At 36.2% G+C, this 24,509-nt stretch overlaps 1 protein-coding gene and 1 pseudogene across 1 annotated transcript; one reads left to right on the top strand and one right to left on the bottom strand.

The window, feature by feature from the left end:
* Nucleotides 1-121: 121 nt before the first annotated feature.
* Nucleotides 122-1,069, bottom strand: LOC110151063 (olfactory receptor 6M1-like). Its single transcript, XM_020914304.2, has one exon. The coding sequence runs from the start codon at nucleotides 1,067-1,069 to the stop codon at nucleotides 122-124; it is 948 nt and encodes a 315-aa protein (XP_020769963.2).
* An 11,413-nt stretch (nucleotides 1,070-12,482) lies between these two features.
* On the top strand, nucleotides 12,483-17,452 carry LOC110151062 (olfactory receptor 14A16-like; annotated as a pseudogene).
* The last annotated feature ends 7,057 nt before the right edge of the window (nucleotides 17,453-24,509 follow it).

Raw genomic sequence — 24,509 nt, 5'->3', positions numbered from 1 at the left:
TGAGCCACAAAGGAAGCCCTTCCTTATGTGAGCATATTCATTTGGAAGTAATTACATGATAAAATAATTTTAAAGCAAGACATGAAGTTATCTTTGTTGTAAAGATATCATTTTTGAGATTTTAAAGATTTGTTAGCATAATCACATATTTATAGACACCATCTCTCAGGGAATCTTTCACTTTCTCATTTCGAAGACTGTAGATGAAAGGATTCAACATTGGTGTCACAATGGTATTCAGCACTGTGGCAAATTTGTTAACATCCATCACATTACCCTTTTGTGGGCGGACATAGATGAAGATGGAGCTTCCATAGTAAAGTGTTACTACGGTGATATGTGAAACACAGGTGGAGAAAGCTTTCTGCCGTCCCTGGACAGAGGGAATTCTAAAGATAGTAATAATAATATACGTGTAAGACACTCCTGTCAGGAGCAAGGAACCCAAGAGCAACACAGCAGAGGAGACAAAGTCAGCCAGCTCAGCCAGAGAGATATCTGCACAGACCAACTTTAGCACAGGAGCACTGTCACAGAAGAAGTGATTAATTACATTTGGCCCACAAAAGGGCAGAGGGGCAGTTAATATTGATGGGGCCAAAATTGACAAAAATGCACCTACATAAGATCCCAGAAGCAATGATATGCATGTTTGTTTGTTCATGATGATGGCATACCTCAGTGGGTGGCAAATGGCAACATATCGATCAAAGGACATAACAGCCAAGATGAAGAATTCTGTGGATCCCAAGAGAAAGTAGAAGAAAGACTGTGTAAGACATCCCACAAAGGATATTGCTTTGGAGAGGGAAAATGTGTTTGCTAACATCTTAGGCACCACTGTGGAGGTGATTGCAATCTCAAGGAAAGAAAGATTGGCTACAAAGAAGTACATGGGTGAGCGCAGACGGTAGTCACCACACACCAAAAGGATAATCATGGTGTTGCCAACCAGAGATGTCATGTACATAAGCAGGAATGCAGAAAAAAGAAGAATTTCTACTTCTTTCCTGTTCTGAAATCCTAGAAGAATGAACTCAGTGACAATGGTCTTGTTTCTTTGATCCATAATTTCTCATTTCCACCTGGGATAATAAAAAAAGAAGTTTATGATTGGTCTTTGTATCTAAATCTTGGAAATAATCCACATATAGATTTTAACTGTATTTTCTTTTTATGGAAGAAAAACAATAAAAGCAAATAATTATTTTTCCAGTGTATAAACAGCTCCTGAGATATACTGTGCCAGATGCAAGAGTTCAAGTGTGAAGTTCACTTATAATAGCTGAATTAGTTCCACAGTAAGATTGTGATAAATATCCTATTGAAAGACCTGTGAGTTTCCCCTCAGTGTAGAGAAACTAACAGTGAATTTAGTTCTTTAAAAGTCTTGTGAACAGATGTATAGAGTGTCCTTTGAGATAAACACATCACAGTGTCCTTAATCCATTCAGATGTAAAGCATTTTAGAGTGCTGGAAAAGTTGCAATAAAGTCTAATTCTGTATTATTTACATATGTACAAAAGGTCTTTTAAAGCTAGCTTATCACTGAGAAGAAAAAGTGCTAAAATAAACAACTAAACATGATTACATAATGCGTTCATTACTTTTGACTTACAAGTCCCAGCCACTGTATTGTTAGATCGTCCACTATAAAGTCAACTTTATGTAATTTCCATGTAGAATCACATTTTATAGCAAATGAGATATTCACAGGTATTTCAAGAGTAAGGGAAAGGTTTAAATAAATGACTTGTCAATATTGACTATATTTTTCTTAGAATTCAGAGAGACAGAGCAAATACTCAGCCAAGAGAGAGTAGAAAAATGAAACTTTTGAATTTTGAATATTCCTAAGAGAAGTAGCGAAAGCATAATTTTGTATTCTTCATACTGGAAAACAAGGGCCAAAAGCGCAGAGAAAACAGGACACTTGTTGGAGAGAAGGTGATTTTGCTGGATGGCTATGACGATATTTTGGATAGGCAAAAATAAAGGTTTGGATTGGGGCTAATTTCAAATTGCAAATTATAAAACACATAAAAATTTATATCGATAGGTTATGAAAGGGCTATTTTTATATAAGTGGGAGTTTTTGTTGCTACTTTTCAATAGACGTGATGGACGAGCATGACAGAAGTGAACTAACATTTACATAAGAGGAATAGAAATAAGACAATACCTCGTGTCTTTTAACCATTTTTTTTCTGATCCTAAAAGTTCATTAGCTTATTCTTTTATTGACTTTTATTATTATATATTTACTGCATAATGAGGAAACAGATAAATATTTGATTCATGCATGTTACACTTTTTATGAGTAGGAGGAATAAGTTGGACCAAAATTAAAGTTAAAGCACTATGATTCTTAACAATGACCACTCTTAACACAGTAACACAAATTCAGTATTTAAATAAATATGAACTAAATTTGTCAATACAGTGGCTTGGTATGAAACACTGCAACCAGTTTACTTTCCTATAATCTTGCAAAGAAAAAGAAATTTTGATGGGTTAGATGAATAAGGAAAAAGTAATTGCAGAGTATATTACTTGAAAGAGGCTTTCTTGTCATCTCATGAATGGTTGGTTTGAATGTGAAAAATTGATGGGAATCTCAAAGGCTATAGTGATGCAGGGCAGAAGCTAAAGATTAAGGTATTGTTGTTCAGTCACTAAGTCATGATTGACTCTTTGCAACCCCATGGACAGCAGCATGCCAGGTTTTCCTGTCCTTCACCACCTCCTGGAGTTTGCTCAAACTCAATTGGAAACAATAAAGATTTATTCAATCAATTCCAAAATTTTGCTTTAAGCTTGTCTAAACAAAAAGAAGAGAAAAAACAGGAGGAAATGATAGTTTTGGGGAAAACAAACAAAGAATCCAAAAGCAATGTGAGTAGAGTATGAATTAAAAAAGAATATTGTAAATTCTGTCCTTACCTGCTGAAGCATACCTCAAAATTGTTATGAATGTTCAAGTACATGGCTTCCAGGTATTCCTTCTCTGTAACTTCATGATTTGGGTTTTGCCTATGATTGGAATCATACTTAAAGTTTACTTCCTTCTTCTGACAGCCTCAGAAAGTTAAGAAACAAAGTCTGGTGATTGCAGCAGTATTGATATGTGAATTTTTAAAGACTTTGTTGGGGAATGAAGGATTCACAAAGATGAAGTGCCAGTATGTATCTGTAGATTATTAGAACTTGGAAAAGGAAGGGAAACCAGAGTTCATTATTTCTGCTTCCCTAAGGCCAGGGTTTCTAGCAGCACAATAGCCTCCAGAGAATATTTTTAAAAATCCAATTAAAAGAAAAGTAAAAGTGCCCCAAATTAGAAAAGTGAGAACTTATAAACACAATTTCTATAAGAAACACATTAAACCCAGGAAAACCATTAGAGATGCTTTGCTCAAGACTGAGTCTTTTAACTACTATAGAATGTCATGTACAGGCATCAGGTCATGAGAAGGATCTTGATATTTATCATTATCCGTAGCAACAGCGGCATAATAACCAACTACATTTATTGAACGCTATGTCCTGGAAACTCTTCCAAAAATTGTGCTTATATCTTTTTGAACTTTATAAAAACTATATGACATAGACTGTATTGTTACATTGACTTATGCCCTTTCACATAATTAATAAATAAATGATATAAAAAATCAAATTTCACAAAATTAATAAATAAAAATTATATCAAAATATAAATTGTGTCTAATATTAAAATTATTAAAAATGAATGGCACATGGGCTTCAGTAGTTGTGGTGTGTGGGCTCAGTTGCCTGATGGCATGTGAAATCTTCCTGGACCAGGATGGACCCCAGGTTCCCTGCGTTGGTAGGTTTATTCATTCAACTGGAACACCAGTTGAATTAAGTCCCTATATACTGGCTTTAAGCAACTGAAAACCTTCACCACTCATCACACCTAAAGTTTATAGAACCTCAGAAACCTTTTCTGACCTCTCATTCTACTTAGCATTTGTTTCTAGAACTACAGGTAGCTATAAATTGCTGTGGTATTTACCTCTATTTTCAGTGGCTTCCAGACTCTGCCACCGGGCCCATGAGCACACTGAGGGAGGCTGCACATAAACCAGTTTCTTGGGCTGCCTCCAGACAAGGAAAACACTGAACATACAGTCCCCTGTTTATTTCAATCCAGAAGAAGGAATCTTGATATGCAAGGTTCCTCCCAGTTTCACTGCTTTCCTTGGGTAGAGGAATATCATAAATAAGCATGCAAAAGCTTTGAATTTTCCTACCACTTTTGCTTGAATCCTTCCATGATTTTACATTATCCTGTGTGCTGTAGCTTCTCAGCTGGTCTCTAGATTTCTCAGTTTCTCTAGTCCCTATATTGTTTTTAACTTTCTGTCTTTGTGGGGGAAAGATATTTTTGGCCTTCCATTTTGCTAACATCTCTCTATATATCAAGTTTAAATCAACCTTAATTTTTCTTTCTTCTCTTATTTCATAAGTTTACCTTTCTAGTCTTCCATGGTATAATTTTGAGCTTCAACTGAGAAAAGGCAAATTACTGAATTGTCAAATTACACTTAGAAAGCCCAGAGATCTCATTTAGTACCAAGTTTATGTATAATTTCAAACACAAAAATATCTGAGTGTTTTTGACCTCTGAGTCTCCTGGTGAACTCTAAGCTCTTCAATGAAGTTTTTCAGAGAAGTACTGTACATATCAGGGCATCCTTCCAACTCAATTTAATATATGATACTTCTGTATGTGTAATCACACCACATGTATTGAATACAAAGATTTGGTTAAAGAAACATGCCCTGTATAAACATATAATTTTTAATTTCATGACATTTACCAGGAAGTCCTAGTCAATAAATACATAAAGTGCTGTATGCTATAAGGAATCCTAGATAGCCAGGTACATTCTGCCAAATGTATTCTATAAATAAAGACTTCCCTGCTAACAAATTACCTTTCCCCAAAAGGTGTACTATACACTTAACAGCTGCAACATTAAGAGAGGTTCTATTTGTACCTATTATGGCTTTATTGTGAATAATTTTGACTTTTATTATTTTCATACATTTATTCAGTTGATCATATGATTTCTCTCATTTATTCATGTAAATAATAAATTGATTGATTTTTTGAAGACTTAAATAAACTTTCCTTGAATATGTATTAATAATTTATGATATATTAGCCTTTCAATAGAGAGCATAATCATGTTTGCTTATATTTTGAACTCTTTTATCTATATTTATGAAAAATATTGTTCTTTGACTGTTGATTTTGTAATGTTGTTCTCAGTTATCACTTTAGTTCAGTCATTCAGTCCTGTCTGACTCTTTGCGACCTCATGGACTGCAGCAAGCCAGGCTTCCCTATCCATTACCAACTCCTGAAGCTTGCTCAAACTCATATCCATTGAGTTGGTGATGCCATTCCACCATCTCATATCCTGTCATCCCCTTCTCTTCCTGCCTACTCAGTTAAAGTTATACTTTATTATTATAGTAATACTATAATGTAATTTCATAATTTTATAATAATTTCAACACTATTATAAGTATTTTTGAGCTCATAAAATGGGTGGGTAGAATTCTTTTACCTCTATTTCCTGAAATAATTTGTGTAAGGGAAATAAACCTTAATAATATTTACAAAATTTCACTTATGAAGCCATGTGGATCCATAAGTTCTTCTGCAGATTTTTTGTAGGTCAAAGTAATGTTTTCTATTGTATCATTATTATGACCTTTAGGCAAAAAAATGTCAATTTTCCAGTTGGTGCTAGTGGTAAAAAACCTGTCTGTCAATGCATGAGACATAAGAGACGTGGGTTTGAGTCCTGGGTCAGGAAGATCCCCTGGAGGAGAGCATGGCAACCCACTCCAGGATTCTTGCAAAGAGTCAGACACAACTAAACGACTTAGCACATGGCACATGTTAATTTCATCAATTATCATTAAAATGACATAAAGTTTATGCTGTATCATGCTACCTTTTCAATATTTGTGGCATTTGTAGTGATGCTGCATCTAGTTTTAGAAACCCTGGTGTTTTTGCTCACTTTAACATTTCATTAATGTTTTTTAATTTTCAACATTAAAATACAAATTTTGTTTATATTTTGTTTTTCCATATATTTTTTTATTTTTCTACCAAAAAAAGTGACTGAAAATAACACATTTTAAAACTTAAATCGATAATCTTATATGTATTTCACTGGACTAAAATCAATCTGTTAACATGGATATATTATTTTCTGAAAACTCCAAGGGACAATCCATTTTCTTGTTTTTTTAAGCTTCTAAAGAATTTCTAGTTTTGTTGATCATGTATACATGTGTGCTGAGTCTTGATCATACCCACTTTCCAACTCAAAGCCTATATTGACTAGTCAATTCATTTGTACATAACCACCTCTCTGGGGAAGGGGCCACAAGCCACAAAATGTAAGCAACTCTAGAAGATGGAGAAAGTGAAGAAATGAATTCTCCTTGTGGCCTGCAGAAGGAAGACAGCCTGGCTGACACTTTGATGTTTAGGACTTCTGACATCCAGAGCAGTTTAAGGAAAAGAAACCTGCAGCAAAATTTGAAATGATGGACAACTTGACCTTGAAAAGATTTTGTGGTGATTTGAGATCCTGTTGGCTGTCCAAAGGGTGAGGAGCCCTTTGAGAGAAGAGTTTCCTTTGGCTGGTAGCAGAACACTAAAGCAGAAAGGTTCAAGCATGAGAAGAATTTAATGAGGTATCCTTAAGATGGCAGAGTAGAAGGAAGTGTGTTCATCTTCTTCTGTGAGCACTCCAAAATTACAACTTGCTGCTGTACAATGGTTGACAGGAGAAATGTTTGATCCCACCAAAAAAAGATACCCCATGTCCAAGGGCAAATGAGAAGTCCCAGCAAGACAGTAGGAGGGGTGAAATCATGTTTAGAATCAAACCCCATTCCCTCCAGAGATGCTCCAGGGCTCAAACAAACCTTGTGCACACCAGGACCCAGAGACCCCACAAAGACTGAGCCAGAGCTGTGTCTGAGTATCTCCTGCAGAGGTATGGGTCAAGAGTGGCCCAACTCATGGACAGAGACTCTGGGTGCAGCAGATCTGGATATGGCATAAGCCCTCTTCGAGGAGGTCACCATTAAACCCACCATAAAGCCACCATAACTTACACAGGACTTGGTAAACAGACTCTTGGAGGGCACAAACCAAACCTTGTGCGCACCAGGACCCAGAGGAAAGGAGCAGTGAACCCACAAGAGACTGACCCAGACTTGCCTGTGAGTGTCCAGGAGTCTCCGGCAGAGGCTTGGGTCACAGTGCCCTGCAGCAGAGCATACATAGGACCTTTAGAAGGACTAAAGAGCCTCTTGATGAAAGTGAAAGAGGATGAAAGTGAAAGAGGAGAGTGAAAAAGTTGGCTTAAAACATCATTTCGAAAACTCAGCATTTAGATCGTGGCATCCTGTTACATCACTTCGTGGTAAATATGCGGAGACAATAGAAACAATGAGAGACTTTATTTTGGGGGCACCAAAATCACTGCAGATGGTTACTGCAGCCATGAAATTAAAAGATGCTTGCTCCTTGGAGGAAAAGCTATGAAAACCTAGACAGCATACTAAAAAGCAGAGACATTACTTTGCCAACAAAGGTCCATCTAGTCAAAACTATGATTTTTTCCAGTAGTCATGTATGGATGTGAGAGTTGGACTCTAAAGAAAGCAGAGTGCCAAAGAATTGATGCTTTTGACTGTGGTATTGGAGAAAACTTTTGAGAGTCCCTTGGACTTCAAGAAAATCCAATCAGTATTGTATCCTGAAGAAGTCCTTAGACTGTGTAGTCCATGGTGTCACAAAGAATTGGAAGTAGTCAAATAGAAGATGGCAAGAGTGAGCATTGACATTTTAGGAATCAGTGAACCAAAATGGACTGGAATGGGTGAACTGAACTCAGATGACCATTATATCTAATACCGTGGGCAAGAATACCTTAGAAGAAATAGAGTAACCATCATAGTCAACAAAAGAGTTCAAAATGCAGTACTTGGGTGCAGTCTCAAAAACAACAGAATGATATGTTCATTTCCAAGGCAAACCATTCAATATCACAATAATCCAAGTCTATGACCCAACCAGTAAAGCTGAAGAAGCTGAACTTGAATGGTTCTTTGAAGACCTACAAGATCTTCTAGAACTAACATCCAAAAAAGACGTACTTTTCATTATAGGGGACTGGAATGCAAAAGTAGGAAGTCAAGAACACCTGGAGTAGCAGGCAAATTTAGCCTTGGAGTACAGAATGAAGCAGGGTGGAAGCTAATAGAGTTTTGTCAAGAGAAGCACTGGTCATATCAAACATCCTCTTCCAACAACACAAGAGAGGACTCTACACAAGGACATCACCAGATGGTCAATACAGAAATCAGATTGATTATATTCTTTGCAGCCAAAGATGGAGAAGCTCTATACAGTCAGCAAAAACAAGAATGGAAGCAGATGGTGGCTCAGATCATGAACTCCTTATTGCCAAATTCAAAATTAAACTGAAGAAATTAGGGAAAAACAACTAGACCATTCAATTATGACCTAAATAAAATCCCTAACGATTATACAGTAGAAGTGACAAATAGATTCAAAGGATTAGATCTGATAGACATAATGCCTGAAGAACTATGGCTGGAAGTTCATGACATTGTACAGGAGGCAGTGATCAAGACCATCCTCAAAAAGAGAAATGAAAAAAGGGAAAATGCTTGTCTGAGGAGGTCTTACAAATAGCCGTGAAAAGAGGAAAATCTAAAGGCAAATGAGAAAAAGGAGAGATATACCCATTTGAATGCAGAATTCCAAAGAATAGTAAGGAGAGATAAGAAAGCCTCCCTCAGTCATCAATGCAAAGAAATAGAGGAAAGCAATAGAATGGAAAATACTAGAGATCTCTTCAAAAAATATTAGAGATACCAAGAGAATATTTCATGCAAAGATGGCCCCAATAAAGGACAGAAATAGTATTAACCTAAAAGAAGCAGAAGATATTAAGAAGAGGTGGCAAGAATACACAGAAGAATTATACAAAAAAGATATAAATGAACCAGTTAACCACTGTGGTGTGATCACTCGCATAGAGCCAGACAACCTAAATGTGAAGTCAAATGGGCTTTAGGAAGCATCACTAGGAAAAAAGCTAGTGGAGGTGATGGAATTCCAGTTGAGCTATTTCAAATCCTGAAAGATGATGCTGTTAAACTGCTGCACAAACTACAGCAAATTTGGAAAACTCAGCAGTGGCCACAGGACTGAAAAAGGTCAGTTTTCATTCCAACCCCAAAGAAAGGCAATGCCAAAGAATGTTCACACTACCGCATAAATGCACTCATCTCACATTCTAGCAAAGTAATGTTCAAAATTCTCCAAGCCAGACTTCAACAGTACTTGAACTGAGAACTTCCAGATGTTCAAGCTGGATTTAGAAAAGGCAGAGGAACCAGAGATTAAATTGCCAACGTCCAATGAATCATAGAAAAAGCAAGAGAGTTCCAGAAAAGCATCTACTTCTGCTTTAATGACTACACCAAATCCTTTGACTGTGTGGGTCAACACAAACTGTGGAAAATTCTTCGAGAGTTGGGAATACCAGACCATCACCTGCCTCCTGTGAAATCTGTATGCAGGTCAAGAAGCAACAGTTAGAACTGAACATGGAACAATGGATTGGTTCCAAATCAGGAAAGGAGTATGTCAAGGCTGTATATTGTGACCCTGCTTATTTAGCTTCTATGCAGAGTACATCATGAGAAATACTGGGCTAGATGAAGCACATGCTGGAATCAAGATTTCTGGGATAAATATCAATAACCTCAGATATTCAGATGACATCAGCCTTATGGCAGAAAGTGAAGAAGAACTAAAGAGCCTCTTGATGAAAGTGAAAGAAGAGAGTGGAAAAGGTTGGCTTAAAGCTCAACATTCAGAAAACTAAGATTATGGCATCTGGTGTCATCACTTTATGGCAAATAGTTGGGGAAACAATGGAAGCAGTGGCTAGCTTTATTTTGGGGGGTTCCAAAACACTGCAGGTGGTGACTGCAGCCATGAAATTAAAAGATGCTTGATCCTTGGAATGACCAAGTTATGACCAGCCTAGGCAGCATATGAGAAAGCAGAGACATTACTTTGCCAACAAATGTCTGTCTAGTCAAAGCTATGGTTTTCCAGCAGTCATGTAAGGATGTGAGAATTGGACTATAAAGAAAGCTGAGCACCAAAGAATTGATGCTTGTTAACTGTGGTGTTGGAGAAGACTCTTGAGAGTCCCTTGGAGAGCAAGGAGATCCAACAAGTGCATCTTGAAGGAGATAAGTCCTGAATATTCATTGGAAGGCCTGATGCTGAAGCTGAAACTCCATTACTTTGACCACCTGATGGGAAGAACTGACTCATTGGAAAAGACCCTGATGCTTGGAAAGACTGAAGGTGGGAGGAGAAAGGGATGACAGATGAGATGTTTTGATAGCATCATTGACTCAATGGACATAAGTTTGAGTAGCCCCTGGGAGTTGGTGGATGGACAGGGAAGACTGGCAAGCTGCAGTCCATGGGTTTGCAAAGAGTTGGACACAACTTGCGGACTGAAGTGAACTGAACTGAATGAGTGGGAAGATTATTCCAGCTATTTTTGAGAAGGGGTGGAGATTTTAAGGATTTGGGCCACCTCCCTCTCCTTGGTCTTTTAACAATGCTGCAGAACTGTCATGGCACCTCTGGGTGTGTCATTTCACTTGTTGATTGAGGATTGAGGTCTAGTCTTGTCTGCCATCTTGGTCTCATTTGACTCTAATTGGTTTTTATTGTGTCCTTGGGCTATGTCCTTCTTTCCAAAGTTGTCCCCTGCCTCTTTCGCTCCTGTTGCAGCCTGATGGGAGATCCCTTGTATGTTATTTGTCATTTTTCCCTTGTTACATTTAATATTTTATATTTGTCTTTAATCTTTTTTAGTTTGATTACTATGTGTTTTGGTGTGTTCCTCCTTGGATTTATCCTGCTTAGGACTCTCTGTTCTTCCTGGACTTGGTTGATTATTTCCTTTCCCATGTAAGGAAATTTTCAGTTATTATCTGTTCAAATATTTTCTCAGGTCCTTTCTCTCTCTTCACCTTCTGGGACCCCTATACTGTGAATGTTAGTGCACCTATTGTTGTCCCATTTGTCTCTTAGGCTGTCTTCATTTCTTTTCATTCTTTTTACTATATTCTGTTTTATCAGAACCCTGGCTGGGAAGCCTGTCATGGCATTCAGATCCTTCCCAACAGTGGGAGAACTTCTTTGGTATTATTGTTCTCCAGTTTGTGGGTTACCCACCCAGGCAGGTATGGGATTTGATTTTATTGTGATTGCGGCTCTCCTACCATCTTGCTGCAGCTTCTTCTTTGTCTTTGGATGTGGGGCATCTTTTATTAGTGTGTTCCAGCATCCTTCTGTAGATGGCTATTCAACCGCTAGTTGCAATTTTAGTGTTCCCACAGGAGATGAGCACATGTCCTTCTACTCTGGCATCTTGAATCAGAAGTCATAACAATCTATTCTGAATTGACAACAGCTTAACTTTAAGCTCAGCATATTTACTACCTGCTAAAATATTTTTTTATGTTATCAGTCATATTTCTATATTGTGTACTTATTAATTAATTACTATAGCTATAACTTTATTTAATACTTTTGTCTTCTAGTATTTATACTACAGCTAATAATGATTCACATAACCATTACAGTATTATGCAGAATGTGTTTATATGTTTACATTTATCTATAAATTTATACAGTCATATGTTCTCATATTACTAACTAGTGTCCTTTTTTTCAACTTGAAAAACTCTGTTTTGCATTTCTTGTATGGTAGCCTAGTAGTGATGACATTGTGAAAATATTTAACTTATTTGCTGAAGTGAAGTGAAGTTACTAAGTCGTGGCCAACTCTTTACGACCCCGTGTTCTTGCCTGGAGAATCCCAGAGATGGGGGAGCCTGGTGGGCTGACGTCTATGGGATCACACAGAGTCGGACACGACTGAAGTGACTTAGCATCAGCAGCAGCAATACTGTATCCTACCAGGCTCCTCCATCCATGGAATTTTCCAGGCAAGAGTACTGGAGTGGGTTGCCATGTCCTTCTCCAGAGGATCTTTCCAACCCAGGAATCGAACCTGGGTCTCTGCATTGCAAGCAGATGCTTTACCATCTGAGCTACCAGGGTTTCATAAAAAATGTAACATTTTTCCAGCATTTGGATCTGAAATTTACTTAGGTATCACAATATGAATGTTTGTATTACAATTTTGCCTTAAGGAATTTGTGTACATGAAAGTCTATCACAAATGAACACTATTTAAATTACAGCTAACTTATTATGCTCTTTTTACCAAAGTATTAGTAAACTAATGTTTAGTTTGTTAAGTCACTTTCTGTGTGCTTCATTACCTGTACAATGGAGGTACCTGTACAAATTGGAGGCTTTGACTTTATGATATTGCTTGATTGGTTTCACTCAACAGAATCAAGTATTTGTTAGTACAGCTCTTTAGGAGAGAATATGACTGACATCTCACCATTATAAATGCAAATATGGCTTTTTTATTTCAAGAAACTAATAAAAATATATTTGTGCTGCAGGGCTTGCCAAGTCACGCTAGTGGTAAAGAACCTACCTGCCCATGAAGCACAGGTAAAAGATGCGGGTTTGCTCCCTGGTCCAGGAAGCTCCCCTGGAAAAGGGAATGGCTACCCACTCCAGTATTCTTGCCTGGAGAATATCATGAACAGAGGAGTCTGATGGACTAAGGTCCATAGGATCTCAAAGAGTTGGACACGACTGAAGTGACATAGCACATACACACTCTCTATGAGTGACATAACCAATACTCGGGAACATGCTAATTACATAGATTCTTTTCTGTATCAGCTCAATGGGTGATAGGATAAATATGTTCCTTAAATACCTACTTATTGATTATGAGGACTCTTGATTGCATGCCAGTATTTGAATTTTAGCCCCCCAGGCTCTTCTGTCATTGGAATTCTCCAGGTAAGAGTGCTGAACTGGGTGGCCATCCCCTTCTCCAGAGGATCTTCCAGACCCAGGGATGGGACCCAGGTCTCCTACGTTGCAGGCAGACTCTTCACCATCTGAGCCACCAGAGAAGCCCTTGAAGTTACTTATTGGTAAGGAAAAGTCAGTTGTGGTACTTAATTTCTTCATATAAGACAGTGCCAAGATTTGTCTTGTAATTGAAAGGGACAGATAAGACAATTTCAACAAAAGTGGCAGCCTCTTTCTTTGGAATATTTCCAATTTTAAGCCACTGGGACATGGGCAGTAGATATAAAATCATCACCATTCTTAATCTCTCTATACTCACCGACAAATATGTTTGCTCACAGAAAGTATAGTGCCTCTTGGAGAGGAAAAGAGCTTTTACATATTTGAAAGTCAAAGTTAATGTTGTCCACTTGGATGAATCATCAGTAATAATTTGAACAGTGACTATGACATGAAGCGTGCTGTATTCTTTCATCTTCTATAGAACAGATAATTTTAGTGAGTTTTATTTTCTTTCACTTTGACTGTTGATTATAATTTCAGTCAGAATATGAGAGCCTGTAAAAAAGTCTTATTTAAATTCTGTAGTTATAAAGTTTCTTCTGTAATAATGCTTAATTTAATATCTCTAAAGCATGAGTTGCTAAGTATAGGCCACAGAGAAGTCTTCTGTATCTATCTATATTCTAAAATGAGCTTATATACAAAAGACATATTTGTCTTTGTAACTCTTTATTTACATAACTTCTTTGTAATGCACAACAGCATTCTGATTCATTGTAATGAATGAAAAATAAGTTGAAAACACTAGGTAAATTAACCACAATAAAAAAATTAGCAAAGAAAGTAAGTAAAATACTGAAGTGAGAGATCAAAAAGTTATATATAATTTGACAATGCATTACCACTAAAATGTACTGGATATTACTGGATGAAGCAAATAATTACCATAGCAATTATCAATTAGCTTTGTTTAGTTTTGATTTATGTAAAGCATTGCTTTGAATTATACAATACACACATGGGGCTTAGATTTTTAAAAGTATTTTGGAATTCTATGCATTTGAGCCTCTAAAATTTAAGCTCAACTATAGCTCAACTATATCTTCTCTACTTTGTTAAATTTCATAACTCTTAAATAAATATAATTTTGGAATGATTAGTTTTAGGTGATTTTTTCTAATGAAATATAAGAGGAAATACATTACATGCCAAATATCCTATCACAAATATTCTATATTCATTTAATTTTTATTTATCTACATTTTTCAAAGTATAAAAATAGGAGATCTGTCTATCTATTTATAGAGACAGTCAGGTTGACAGAGAGTAGAAGAGATATTAGATGACATTAAAGGAAAATATAATAACACTAGCCAATCTGGGAAATAAAAAAATATATATATCAACATAATCACAAAACACATGAAGGTATATTTTAATAAAAATCATGCACTGAAGAAAGGATACACACATATCAGAGATGTCAATTAATTTCAACATTTTACACTAAATTTGTTCACCCAACTTTTTAAACAACTCTATTTTCTTTATCCATTTTATTCAGTTTTATTAATTGAATTCTTAAATGGGCAAAAAATAATTGTTGATCATTGAGTGAGAAAGACAGACCATAGATAATAGTCTCAATTATGGCATCAAAAATTAAGCCAGAAATATGTTGAGGTAAGACTATTAATAAATAGATGATAGAGAGAAACTTATAAATATATGCTTTTAAATATATGTACCCATGTATGTTTATATCTATGCCTATGTCTATAGCTATGCTTTAATTTATCTATATCTTCCCTACCAAGGGACTGGCAGATTTTAAATCAAGTAGAGAAGAAGACAGAATTTACAGTTTAAAATGGAGTTATACTTAGGCAAAACATTTGGAAACAGTTCATGACATCTAGGAAGCATACACATCAGGGGTGAGAAAAATGACATTGGCAATTAAAATATAGAGAAAGGAAATATAGTTTTGTAGACATGAATGTAGCTTTTCTTATATTTCCATGTTTGTAGTAATATATTGAAGTATGACCTAGTAAATATATGTGTGAGTTTATCTCTGTTTCTAACTTTCTATCATCTATCCATGCAGATGAATTTTAAAAATAAATGAATTGACTTTAAAAAGGTGAAAACTAGGTAACCAAAATGATATGAGAATGTCAAGGGAGAATATAGAGAAATCCAAAAGGCCAAAAGAAGAAATTCTGGGATATGACATTTAATCCATTATTCAATAATCTAAAATCTTAGAAGATATTAGAAAAGATCAGAGTTGTGTGTGTGCTTAGTTGTGTCCAACTCTTTGGGGCTTCATGGATGTGTAGCCCACCAGGCTTCTCTGCCAATGGGATTTTCTAGGCAAGAATATTGGGGTGAGGTGTGCAATTTCCTACTCCAGGGGATCTTCCCAAACCAGGGATCTCTTGCATCTCCTGCATTGTCAGACAGACAGATTCTTTACCATTAGTGCCACCTGGAAAGCCCGGAGTTCTGTAGAAAGGAAGCAAATTTTAGTAGAGAGAAGAATTTCTATTATGTTATGGAGTTTATTTTTAAGGCAAAAGTTGGAGCAAATAATTATGTCTAACGGTCAATTGATTGAAAGAAAAAAAAAACGCAAGGCAAATAGATGTAAGTTGTGACATGGCATCATTGTATACTCCATATATTTCTCTTACTTTCATTCATATGTAAATTAGGATCTTATTGTGCTGAGAAGCTGAAACAATTTGTTATATAGTTGCATAGCATTATAACAGTTTGTAGACACATGAAGAGAAACTGAAAAAAATGTCATAAAGTACATATAAAGTATATGATTAATATATAGGCTTATATTGATGGAGAAGATATACCATTGAAATTATTTTTTACTTCTGTCTCTTTCACACACACACTCAACATGGTCATTAAAAAAGATGATCATTAAATAGGAACACTTATTAGAGTTGTTATTTTTCAGGTATGCTGAGGTAATATTGACTATATTTAGGATTTATGACCACTTTAACCAAACTTTTTTCTTTTTTCTTAATGCAGAATATTTCATCAAGAATGAACAATATCTCCACAGTATCAGAATTTATTATCTTTTGTTTTCCTGGTCCATGGATTTTTCAGTTCTTACAAGCTGGGTTTTTCATAGTAATTTACCTGGCAGCCCTAATGGGGAATGGCCTCATTTTTATTATAACATCCTTCAGTTCAGTTCAGTCACTTGGTCGTGTCCGACTCTTTGAGACCCCATGGACTGCAGCACGCCAGGCTTCCCTGTCCATCACCAACTCCCGGAGCATATTCAAACTCATGTCCATTGAGTTGGTGATGGCATCCAACCATCTCATCCTCTGTCATTCCTTCTCCTCCTGCCTTCAATCTTTCCCAGAATCAGGGTCTTTTCAAACAAGTCAGTTCTTAGCCTCAGGTTGCCAAAGTATTGGAATTTCAGCATCAATCCTTTCAATGAATATTCAGGACTGACTTCTTTGGGATGGACTAGTTGGATATCTTTGCTGTCCAAGGGACTCTAAAGAGTATTCTCCAACATCATAGTTCAATAGCATCCTTAGATCCATGCCTCCACACATTACTTCTTAAGAAATTTGTCCCTTTTTGACATTTACCTCACTTCAGTTGTTGTGCTCAAAACTGTTGTCAACTTTTTGACCCACAGGAATTCCTTCACCTTTCTTAACTGTGTCACCCAGATGTTTCTGGTGCCTTTTTCAGCAGTGGCAGAACAATTTCTCCTCACAGGCATGTCCATTGACTGCTATGTTGCCATTTGCCATCCCCTGCACTATGAAGTCATTATGAACAGAGGCACATGTGTCCAGATGATGGTTCTATACTGGTTCAGTGGTGGCTTGCTATCTGTTATGCACACAGCAGAAACATTTTCTTTATCTTACTGTGAGCTCAACAAGATCCAACAAATCTTCTGTGATATTCCCCATTTGTTAATTATTACATGCCCAAAGAATATAACTGCAGAAATTGTGCTTATACTTGTTAATGCAGTCCTGGATTTCTGTTGCTTTATGCACATCATAATCTCATACATCTATGTCTTATCTACTGTCAGAAAGTTTCCATCTACAGAGGGACGGTCAAAGCCTATTCTACTTGCCTCCCACACTTGGCAGTTAGTGCACTTTTTCTCTCAACTGGATTTATTGCATACTTGAAACCTATTTTAGGGTCTACATCATTCACTGATCTCATTTTATTTTATTTCTATACTTTATTGCCCCTTCCTTAATCCCATCATATACAACCTAAGAAACAAGGCCGTGAAAACAGGTTTAGATAAGTTACTCACTAGAAAACTCTGACAAAGGAGAATATCCTTATCTTTCTCCAAGAATAGAGGCATTTTTCTTTTTAATATTTGTGAAAGTACAGGATGGATCTGGTTGATTTGTTGTGTTAGTCTCCAGGATTACCTGGACTCGTGGCAATGATGCTTGGTCAATCTGCAATAAACCATAAAATCTAGTATGAATGAAGCTGCACTCAGGTCTGACAGTTCCAATTTTGGAGAATTGCTAGAGAAAATGTACATTCATAGTTCTTAAATAGTTACCATTAGGCCAACTTAATTTCTCTTTATTGAGTCAGCTCACACATCCTGGTTTTGGATTCTTAACTAAGAGCAGCTTCCTCCTTGAGTAAACCTGGATTCCCAGGTGTCCTGCTTTGTATTCTGGAGAGGAAGTACATCCTCTCTGGTGAATATGACTGAGAATGGCCCCTGGAAGCTGAGCCAGGGTGTTCTGAATCTCAATATTGCATTACACTTTCTTGCTCCTGCTGCATTGTACCATTTACAGTAACAAACCTTTTTTGCATATGCATTGATGGGTTATTGTCAGTCTTTTATATAACCTATAAGACTGGAACATAGCTAAATAAAACATTTGCTTCTGTCTCAAAAGTCTTCATAAGTATCATTGAAAACTAAAACAAGAGAGATGCTTTTTCCTGGAAGATTCACTTTGGAGAAATGTCTGTTTGTATCTGCTCACTTTTTGATTGGGCTGTTTGTTTTTTCACACCCAATATTTTGAAAAGCTTTTAATTCTTTATTATAACTGACCAGTACACAGAAATAATTTATGTGGTATCTTTTGATGTATGGTCTGTTAGTGTTTCCTTTTGGCACTGTTCATTTAAACTCTTGCCCAAAAAACATAAGAGAAAAATAAGCTGTTACAAACTCAGACAGATTTCTCAGAAAACTATGCTGCTTAATATATATGTTTTGTTTATAATAGTCTATCTTTTTCTGGCTAAAATCTTAGCTAAATGCAAATATTTAGCAAATAAACATTTTGACTTAGGCAGTAGTTAGAATTTACTAGTGTATAAGGAATGGATGATGATGTCTTTGATTTGCTTATACTGTCATTATTTTGCAAAATAAATATTCCTTGAAATCACTTACTCTTTTTTCAATAAGTGTTAGAATTTTTACCACTATTGCCATTGACACATATTTATGACTAAAATAAAATTTTAACATAGAATACCTACATCTTCAAAAATTTAGTAGGATAAATAAATTCATGACTTCTTTACTAATTACTAACTGTGATTTTTACATTATAGCTCTCTATATTTGTTTAACTACATGTGCACATATATTTCAACATCTTCTTTGAAATTATGTTTTAAGTTGAGTGAAATAACATATTGCAAAGTTTGATGTAAACCTCAGTATTCAGCAAACACTCTCTAATTGGCTTCTCTGTTATTTCTAAAGTTTGTAAGCTTACTTCCTGTTTCATTGTGTCTAAAATCTCTGAGCATTTGTTTGGTCAATGACCATGGGTTAATATACAACACCACATAATTCAATAAGTACAAGAACTTCTGTAACATAGATAAGGTATGTATTATGATTTGTAGTTAGAATCTACATAATCACCTTCTAATGTAGTTGAGGATTAAAGATGCTATTGAAGAGAGCCCATATTTTAATATAATAAATCTATCAATGATATGGAAAGTTTATCACTCATTTTTAAAAAAATTATACATTTTTGTGATGACACCAGTAATAGGTAATATAAAAGTTTTAACTTTACCTTTAGAACAATTACTAAAAACTAATAAAATTCCACAGATAGTTCAGTTCAGTTCAGTCGCTCTCAGTTTAGTTGCTCAGTCGTATCCAACTGTTTGCAATGCCATGGACTGTAGTAAGCCAGGCTTCCCTGTCCATCACCAACTTCCACAGCCTCCTCAGACTCATGTCCATCACATCGGTGATGCCATCCAACCATCTCATCTGTCATCCCCTTCTCTTTCTGCCTTCAAACTTTCCCTGCATCAATGTCTTTACAATAAGTCAGTTGTTTGCACCAGGTAGCCAAAGTATTAGAGCTTCAGCTTCAGTGTCAGTCCTTCCAATGAATATTCTGAACTGGTTTCCTTTAAAATAGACTGCTTAGATCTCCTTGCAGTCCAAGGGGCTCTCAAGAGTCTTCTCCAACACCACAGTTCAAAAGCATCAATTCTTTGGTGCTCAGCTTTCTTTATATTCCAACTTTCACATCCATACCTGACTACAGGAAAAACCATAGCTTTGATTAGATGGGCTTTAGTTGGCAACGTAACATCTCTGCTGTTAAATATGCTGTCTAGGTTGATCATAACTTTCCTTCCAAGGAGCAAGTGTCTTTTAAATTTATGGCTGTAATCACCATCTGCAGTGATTTTGGAGACCCCAAAAATGAAGTCAGCCACTGTTTCCACTGTTTCCCCATGTATTTGACATGACATGATGGGACCGGTTTCCATGATTTTAGTTTTCTAAATGCTATTTTAGGCCAACTTTTTCACTCTCCGTTTTCACTTTCATTAAAAGGCTCTTTAGTTCTTCGCTTTCTGCCATAAGGGTAGTGTCATCAGCATATCTGAGGTTATTTATATTTCTCCTGGCAATCTTGATTCCAGCATGTGCTCCTTCCAGCCCAGCATTTCTCATGATGTACTCTGCATAGAAGTTAAATAAGCAGGGTGACAATATACAGCCTTGATGTACTCTTTTCCTGATTTGGAACCAATCTATTGTTCCATGTTCAGTTCTAACTGTTGCTTCTTGACCTGCATACAGTTTTTTCAGCAGGCAGGTAAGGTGGTCTGTTATTCCCATCTCTTTCAGAATTTTCCACAGTTTGTTGTGATCAACACAATCAAAGGCTTCGGTGTAGTCAATAAAGCTGAAATAGATGATTTTCTGGAACTCTGTTACTTTTTCAATGATCCAACGAATGTTGGCAATTTGACCTCTGGTTCCTCTGCCTTTTCTAAATCCAGCTTGAACATCTGAAAGTTCTGGATTCATGTACTGTTGAAGCCTGGCTTGGAGAATTTTGAGCATTACTTTGCTAACATGTAAGATGAGTGCAATTGTATGGTAGTGTGAACATTCTTTGGCATTGTCTTTCTTTGGGATTGGAATGAAAACTGACCTTTTCCAGTCCTGTGGCCACTGCTGAGTTTTCCAAATTTTCTGGCATATTGAGTGCTGTATTTTGACAGCATCATCTGTTTGTATTTGCAATAGCTCAGTTGGAATTCCCTCACCTCCACTAGCCTTGTTCATATTGAGGCTTTGTAAGGCCCACTTAACTTTTCATTCCAGGATGTCTGGCTCTAGGTGAGTGATCACACTATTGTGATTATCTGGGTCATGAAGATCTATTTTGGGTAGTTCTTCTTTGTATTCTTGCCACCTCTTCTTAATTGCTTCTTTTAGGTCCATGCCACCTCTGTCCTTTACTGGGGCCATCTTTGCATGAAATGTTCCCTTGGTATCTCTAATTTTCTTGAAGAGATCTCGTCTTTCCCATTCTACTGTTTTCCTCTGTTTCTTTGCACTGATCACTGAGGAAGGCTTTCTTGTCTTTCCTTGCTATTCTTTGGAATTCTGTATTCAAATGGGTATACCTTTCCTTTTCTCCTTTGCCTTTAGTTTCTCTTCTTTCCTTAGCTATTTGTAAGGCCTCCTCAGACAACCCTTTTGCCCTTTTGCTTTTCTTTTTCCTTGGAAATGCTCTTGATCACTGCCTCATGTTCAATGTTATGAACTTCTGCCCATAGTTCTTCAGGCATTCTGTCTATCAGATCTAATCTACTTTCTAATGGATAGTAGACTACATCCTAATAATATTTCCAAAAATTATTTGCTTAATAGCAGTCATAACACTACACTATACTTTGGGAATATATTTACTTCTATTCATATTCCCTGGTAGCTCAGCTGGTAAAGAATCTGCCTGCAATGCAGGAGAACCTGGTTTGATCCCTTTGTTGGGGAAATCCCCTGGAGAAGGGAATGGCAACCCACTCGAATATTCTAGCCTGAAGAATTACATGGACACAGTCCATGGGGTCGCAAAGAGTAGGACACAAATGAATACTTTCACTTCACTTACTTCCGTCTATTTCATTACATAAAGTTCATGTAAAAATACAAAAATGTCCAGGTGGGATACTTTATGTTCTCATGGTAAGTCTTACATAGAATATTTAATTTTACATATGTATATTTTAAAAGGAAAAATCACCTTGAATTTATGGAAAATAAAAACAACAACATCATTCAGTGTAAACTTTAAAAGTGTAAAAATTTTGAAGTAAGAATGAAAACTTGGAGAAATAAAGTGCTTTCATTATTTATAGCTTTCCTTCTAATATTAAATGCAGGTAAGCATCACATTTATATCGCAAGTATTACAAATTTAATTAATTCCAGAAGCTTTTCAGGATGCTTTCTGGTCTGAGGAATTTGATTTTTATTCTGTTCAAATTTAATGTTGAAATATTTATGATAAAAATTGATAGTAATTACATTTCAGATAATAGTAGCTTCTCTAAACATTCATCCTATGATGGTAATAATCATTTATGAATTTGACTCAGACCAGGAGTGATTTTGATATGTGATATAATGTATATTTGAGGCCACTCTTGAATGGTATGTGTGACAAAGAGTAGGACACAACTGAGTGACTTTCACTTCCAAAAATTTATTTGGACTTCCCTTGTGACTCAGCAGGTAAAGAATCGACCTGCAGTGCACAAGACCTAGGTTTGATCCCTGGGTTGGGAAGATCCCCTGGAAAAGGGAAAGGCTACTCATTCGAGTATATTGGCCTGAAGATTTCCTTAGCTGTATAGTCCATGGGGTCACAAAGAGTCAGAGACACTGAGAGACTTTCACTTTCACTTCATGAATGATTAAAAAAGATTATAAAAATCTTGATCTTTTGAATATGCTGTGTTAATTAGCCAATCTGTATTTTTTAAAATAATTGTCTTTTTCTTTGTAAATTATTTTGTTTGTTAATATGAATTCACAATATATTATAATTTCATTATCCAAATATGAAATATAATAAGAATTCAAGTACAGTGTGAATTAACAAAAATGAATTAGAACATTTATAAAGATATATTGAGACTCTTTACTCATTGGCAGATAAATATTCAGCAGGCAAAGGAACATGATAAAAGCCCACGAAACCAAACAAAAGAGGAGGAGACAGGGAGTCTACCTGAAAAAGAATTCAGAATAATGATAGTAAAAATGATCCAAAATCTTGAAAACAAAATGGAGTTACAGATAAATAGTCTGGAGACAAGGATTGAGAAGATGCAAGAAAAGTTTAACAAGGACATAGAAGAAATGAAAAAGAGTCAATCAATAATGAATAATGCAATAAATGAGATCAAAAGAACTCTGCAGGGAACCAACAGTAGAATAACAGAGGCAGAAGATAGGATTAGTGAGGTGGAAGATAGAAAGGTGGAAATAAATGAAGCAGAGAGGAAAAAAGAATTAAAAGAAATGAGGACAACTTCAGAGACCTCTGAGACAATGTTAAATGCCCCAACATTTGCTCATAGGAGTCCCAGAAGAAGAAGACAAAAAGAAAGGCCATGAGGAAATACTCAAGGAGATAACAGTTGAAAACTTCCCTAAAATGGGGAAGGAAATAGTCACACAAGTCCAAGAAACTCAGGGAGTCCTAAACAGGATAAACCCAAGGTGAAACACCCCAAGACACATATTAGTCAAATTAACAAAGATCAAACACAAAGAACAAATATTAAAAGCAGCAAGAGAGAAACAACAAATAACACACAAGGGGATTACCATAAGGATAACAGCTGATCTTTCAATAGAATCTGTTCAAGAGGGAATGGCAGGACATACTTAAAGTGATGAAAGAGAAAAACCTACAACCCAGATTACTGTACCCAGCAAGGATCTCATTAAAATATGAAGGAGAAATAAAAAGCTTTACAGATAAGCAAAAGCTCAGAGAATTCAGCACCACCAAACCAGCTCTTCAACAAAGGCTAAAGGATCATTCTAGACAGGTTTACAAGCTCGAACCCAAAGCAACAAAGTAAATGGCAACAGGATCATACTTATCAATAATTACCTTAAATGTAAATGGGTTGAATGCCCCAACCAAAAGACAAAGACTGGCTGAATGGATAGAAAAACAAGACCCCTATATATGCTGTCTACAAGAGACCCACCTCAAAACAAGGGACACACACAGACTGAGAGTGAAGGACTGGAGGAAGATATTTCATGCAAACGGGGACCAAAAGAAAGCAGGAGTAGCAATACTCATATCAGATAAAACAGACTTTGAAATAAAGGCTGTGAACAGAGACAAAGAAGGACACTACATAATGATCAAAGGATCAATCCAAGAAGAAGATGTAACAATTATAAATATATATGCACCCAACATAGGAGCACCCCAATATGTAAGGCAAATGCTAACAAGTATGAAAGGGGAAATTAACAGTAACACAATAATAGTGGGAGACTTTAATAACCCACTCACACCTATGGATAGATCAACTAAACAGAAAATTAGGAAGGAAACACAAACTAAATGATATAATGGACCAGTTAGACCTAATTGATATCTATAGGACATTTCACCCCAAAACAATGAATTTCACTTTTTCTCAAATGCACACAGAACCTTCTCCAGGATAGATCACATCCTGGGTCATAAATCTAACCTTGGTAAATTCAAAAAAATTTGAAATCATTCCAAGCATCTTTTCTGATCACAATGCAGTAAGATTAGATGTCAACTACAGGGGAAAAAAAAAAAAAACTATTAAAAATACAAACATATGGAGGCTAAACAACACACTTTTGAATAACAACAAATCACAGAAGAAATCAAAATATGCAAAGAAATGAATGAAAATGAAAACACAACAAAGCAAAACCTATGGGATTTAGTCAAAACCGTGCTAAGGGGAAGGTTCATAGCAATTCAAGCCTACCTCAAGAAACAGGAGAGAAATCAAATAAATAATCTAACTCTTCACCTAAAGCAACTA

This window comes from Odocoileus virginianus, chromosome 3 (assembly GCF_023699985.2).
Source record: "Odocoileus virginianus isolate 20LAN1187 ecotype Illinois chromosome 3, Ovbor_1.2, whole genome shotgun sequence".
NCBI classification, from domain to species: Eukaryota; Metazoa; Chordata; class Mammalia; order Artiodactyla; family Cervidae; genus Odocoileus; species Odocoileus virginianus.
This window is presented reverse-complemented; position numbering and strand designations above follow the sequence as displayed.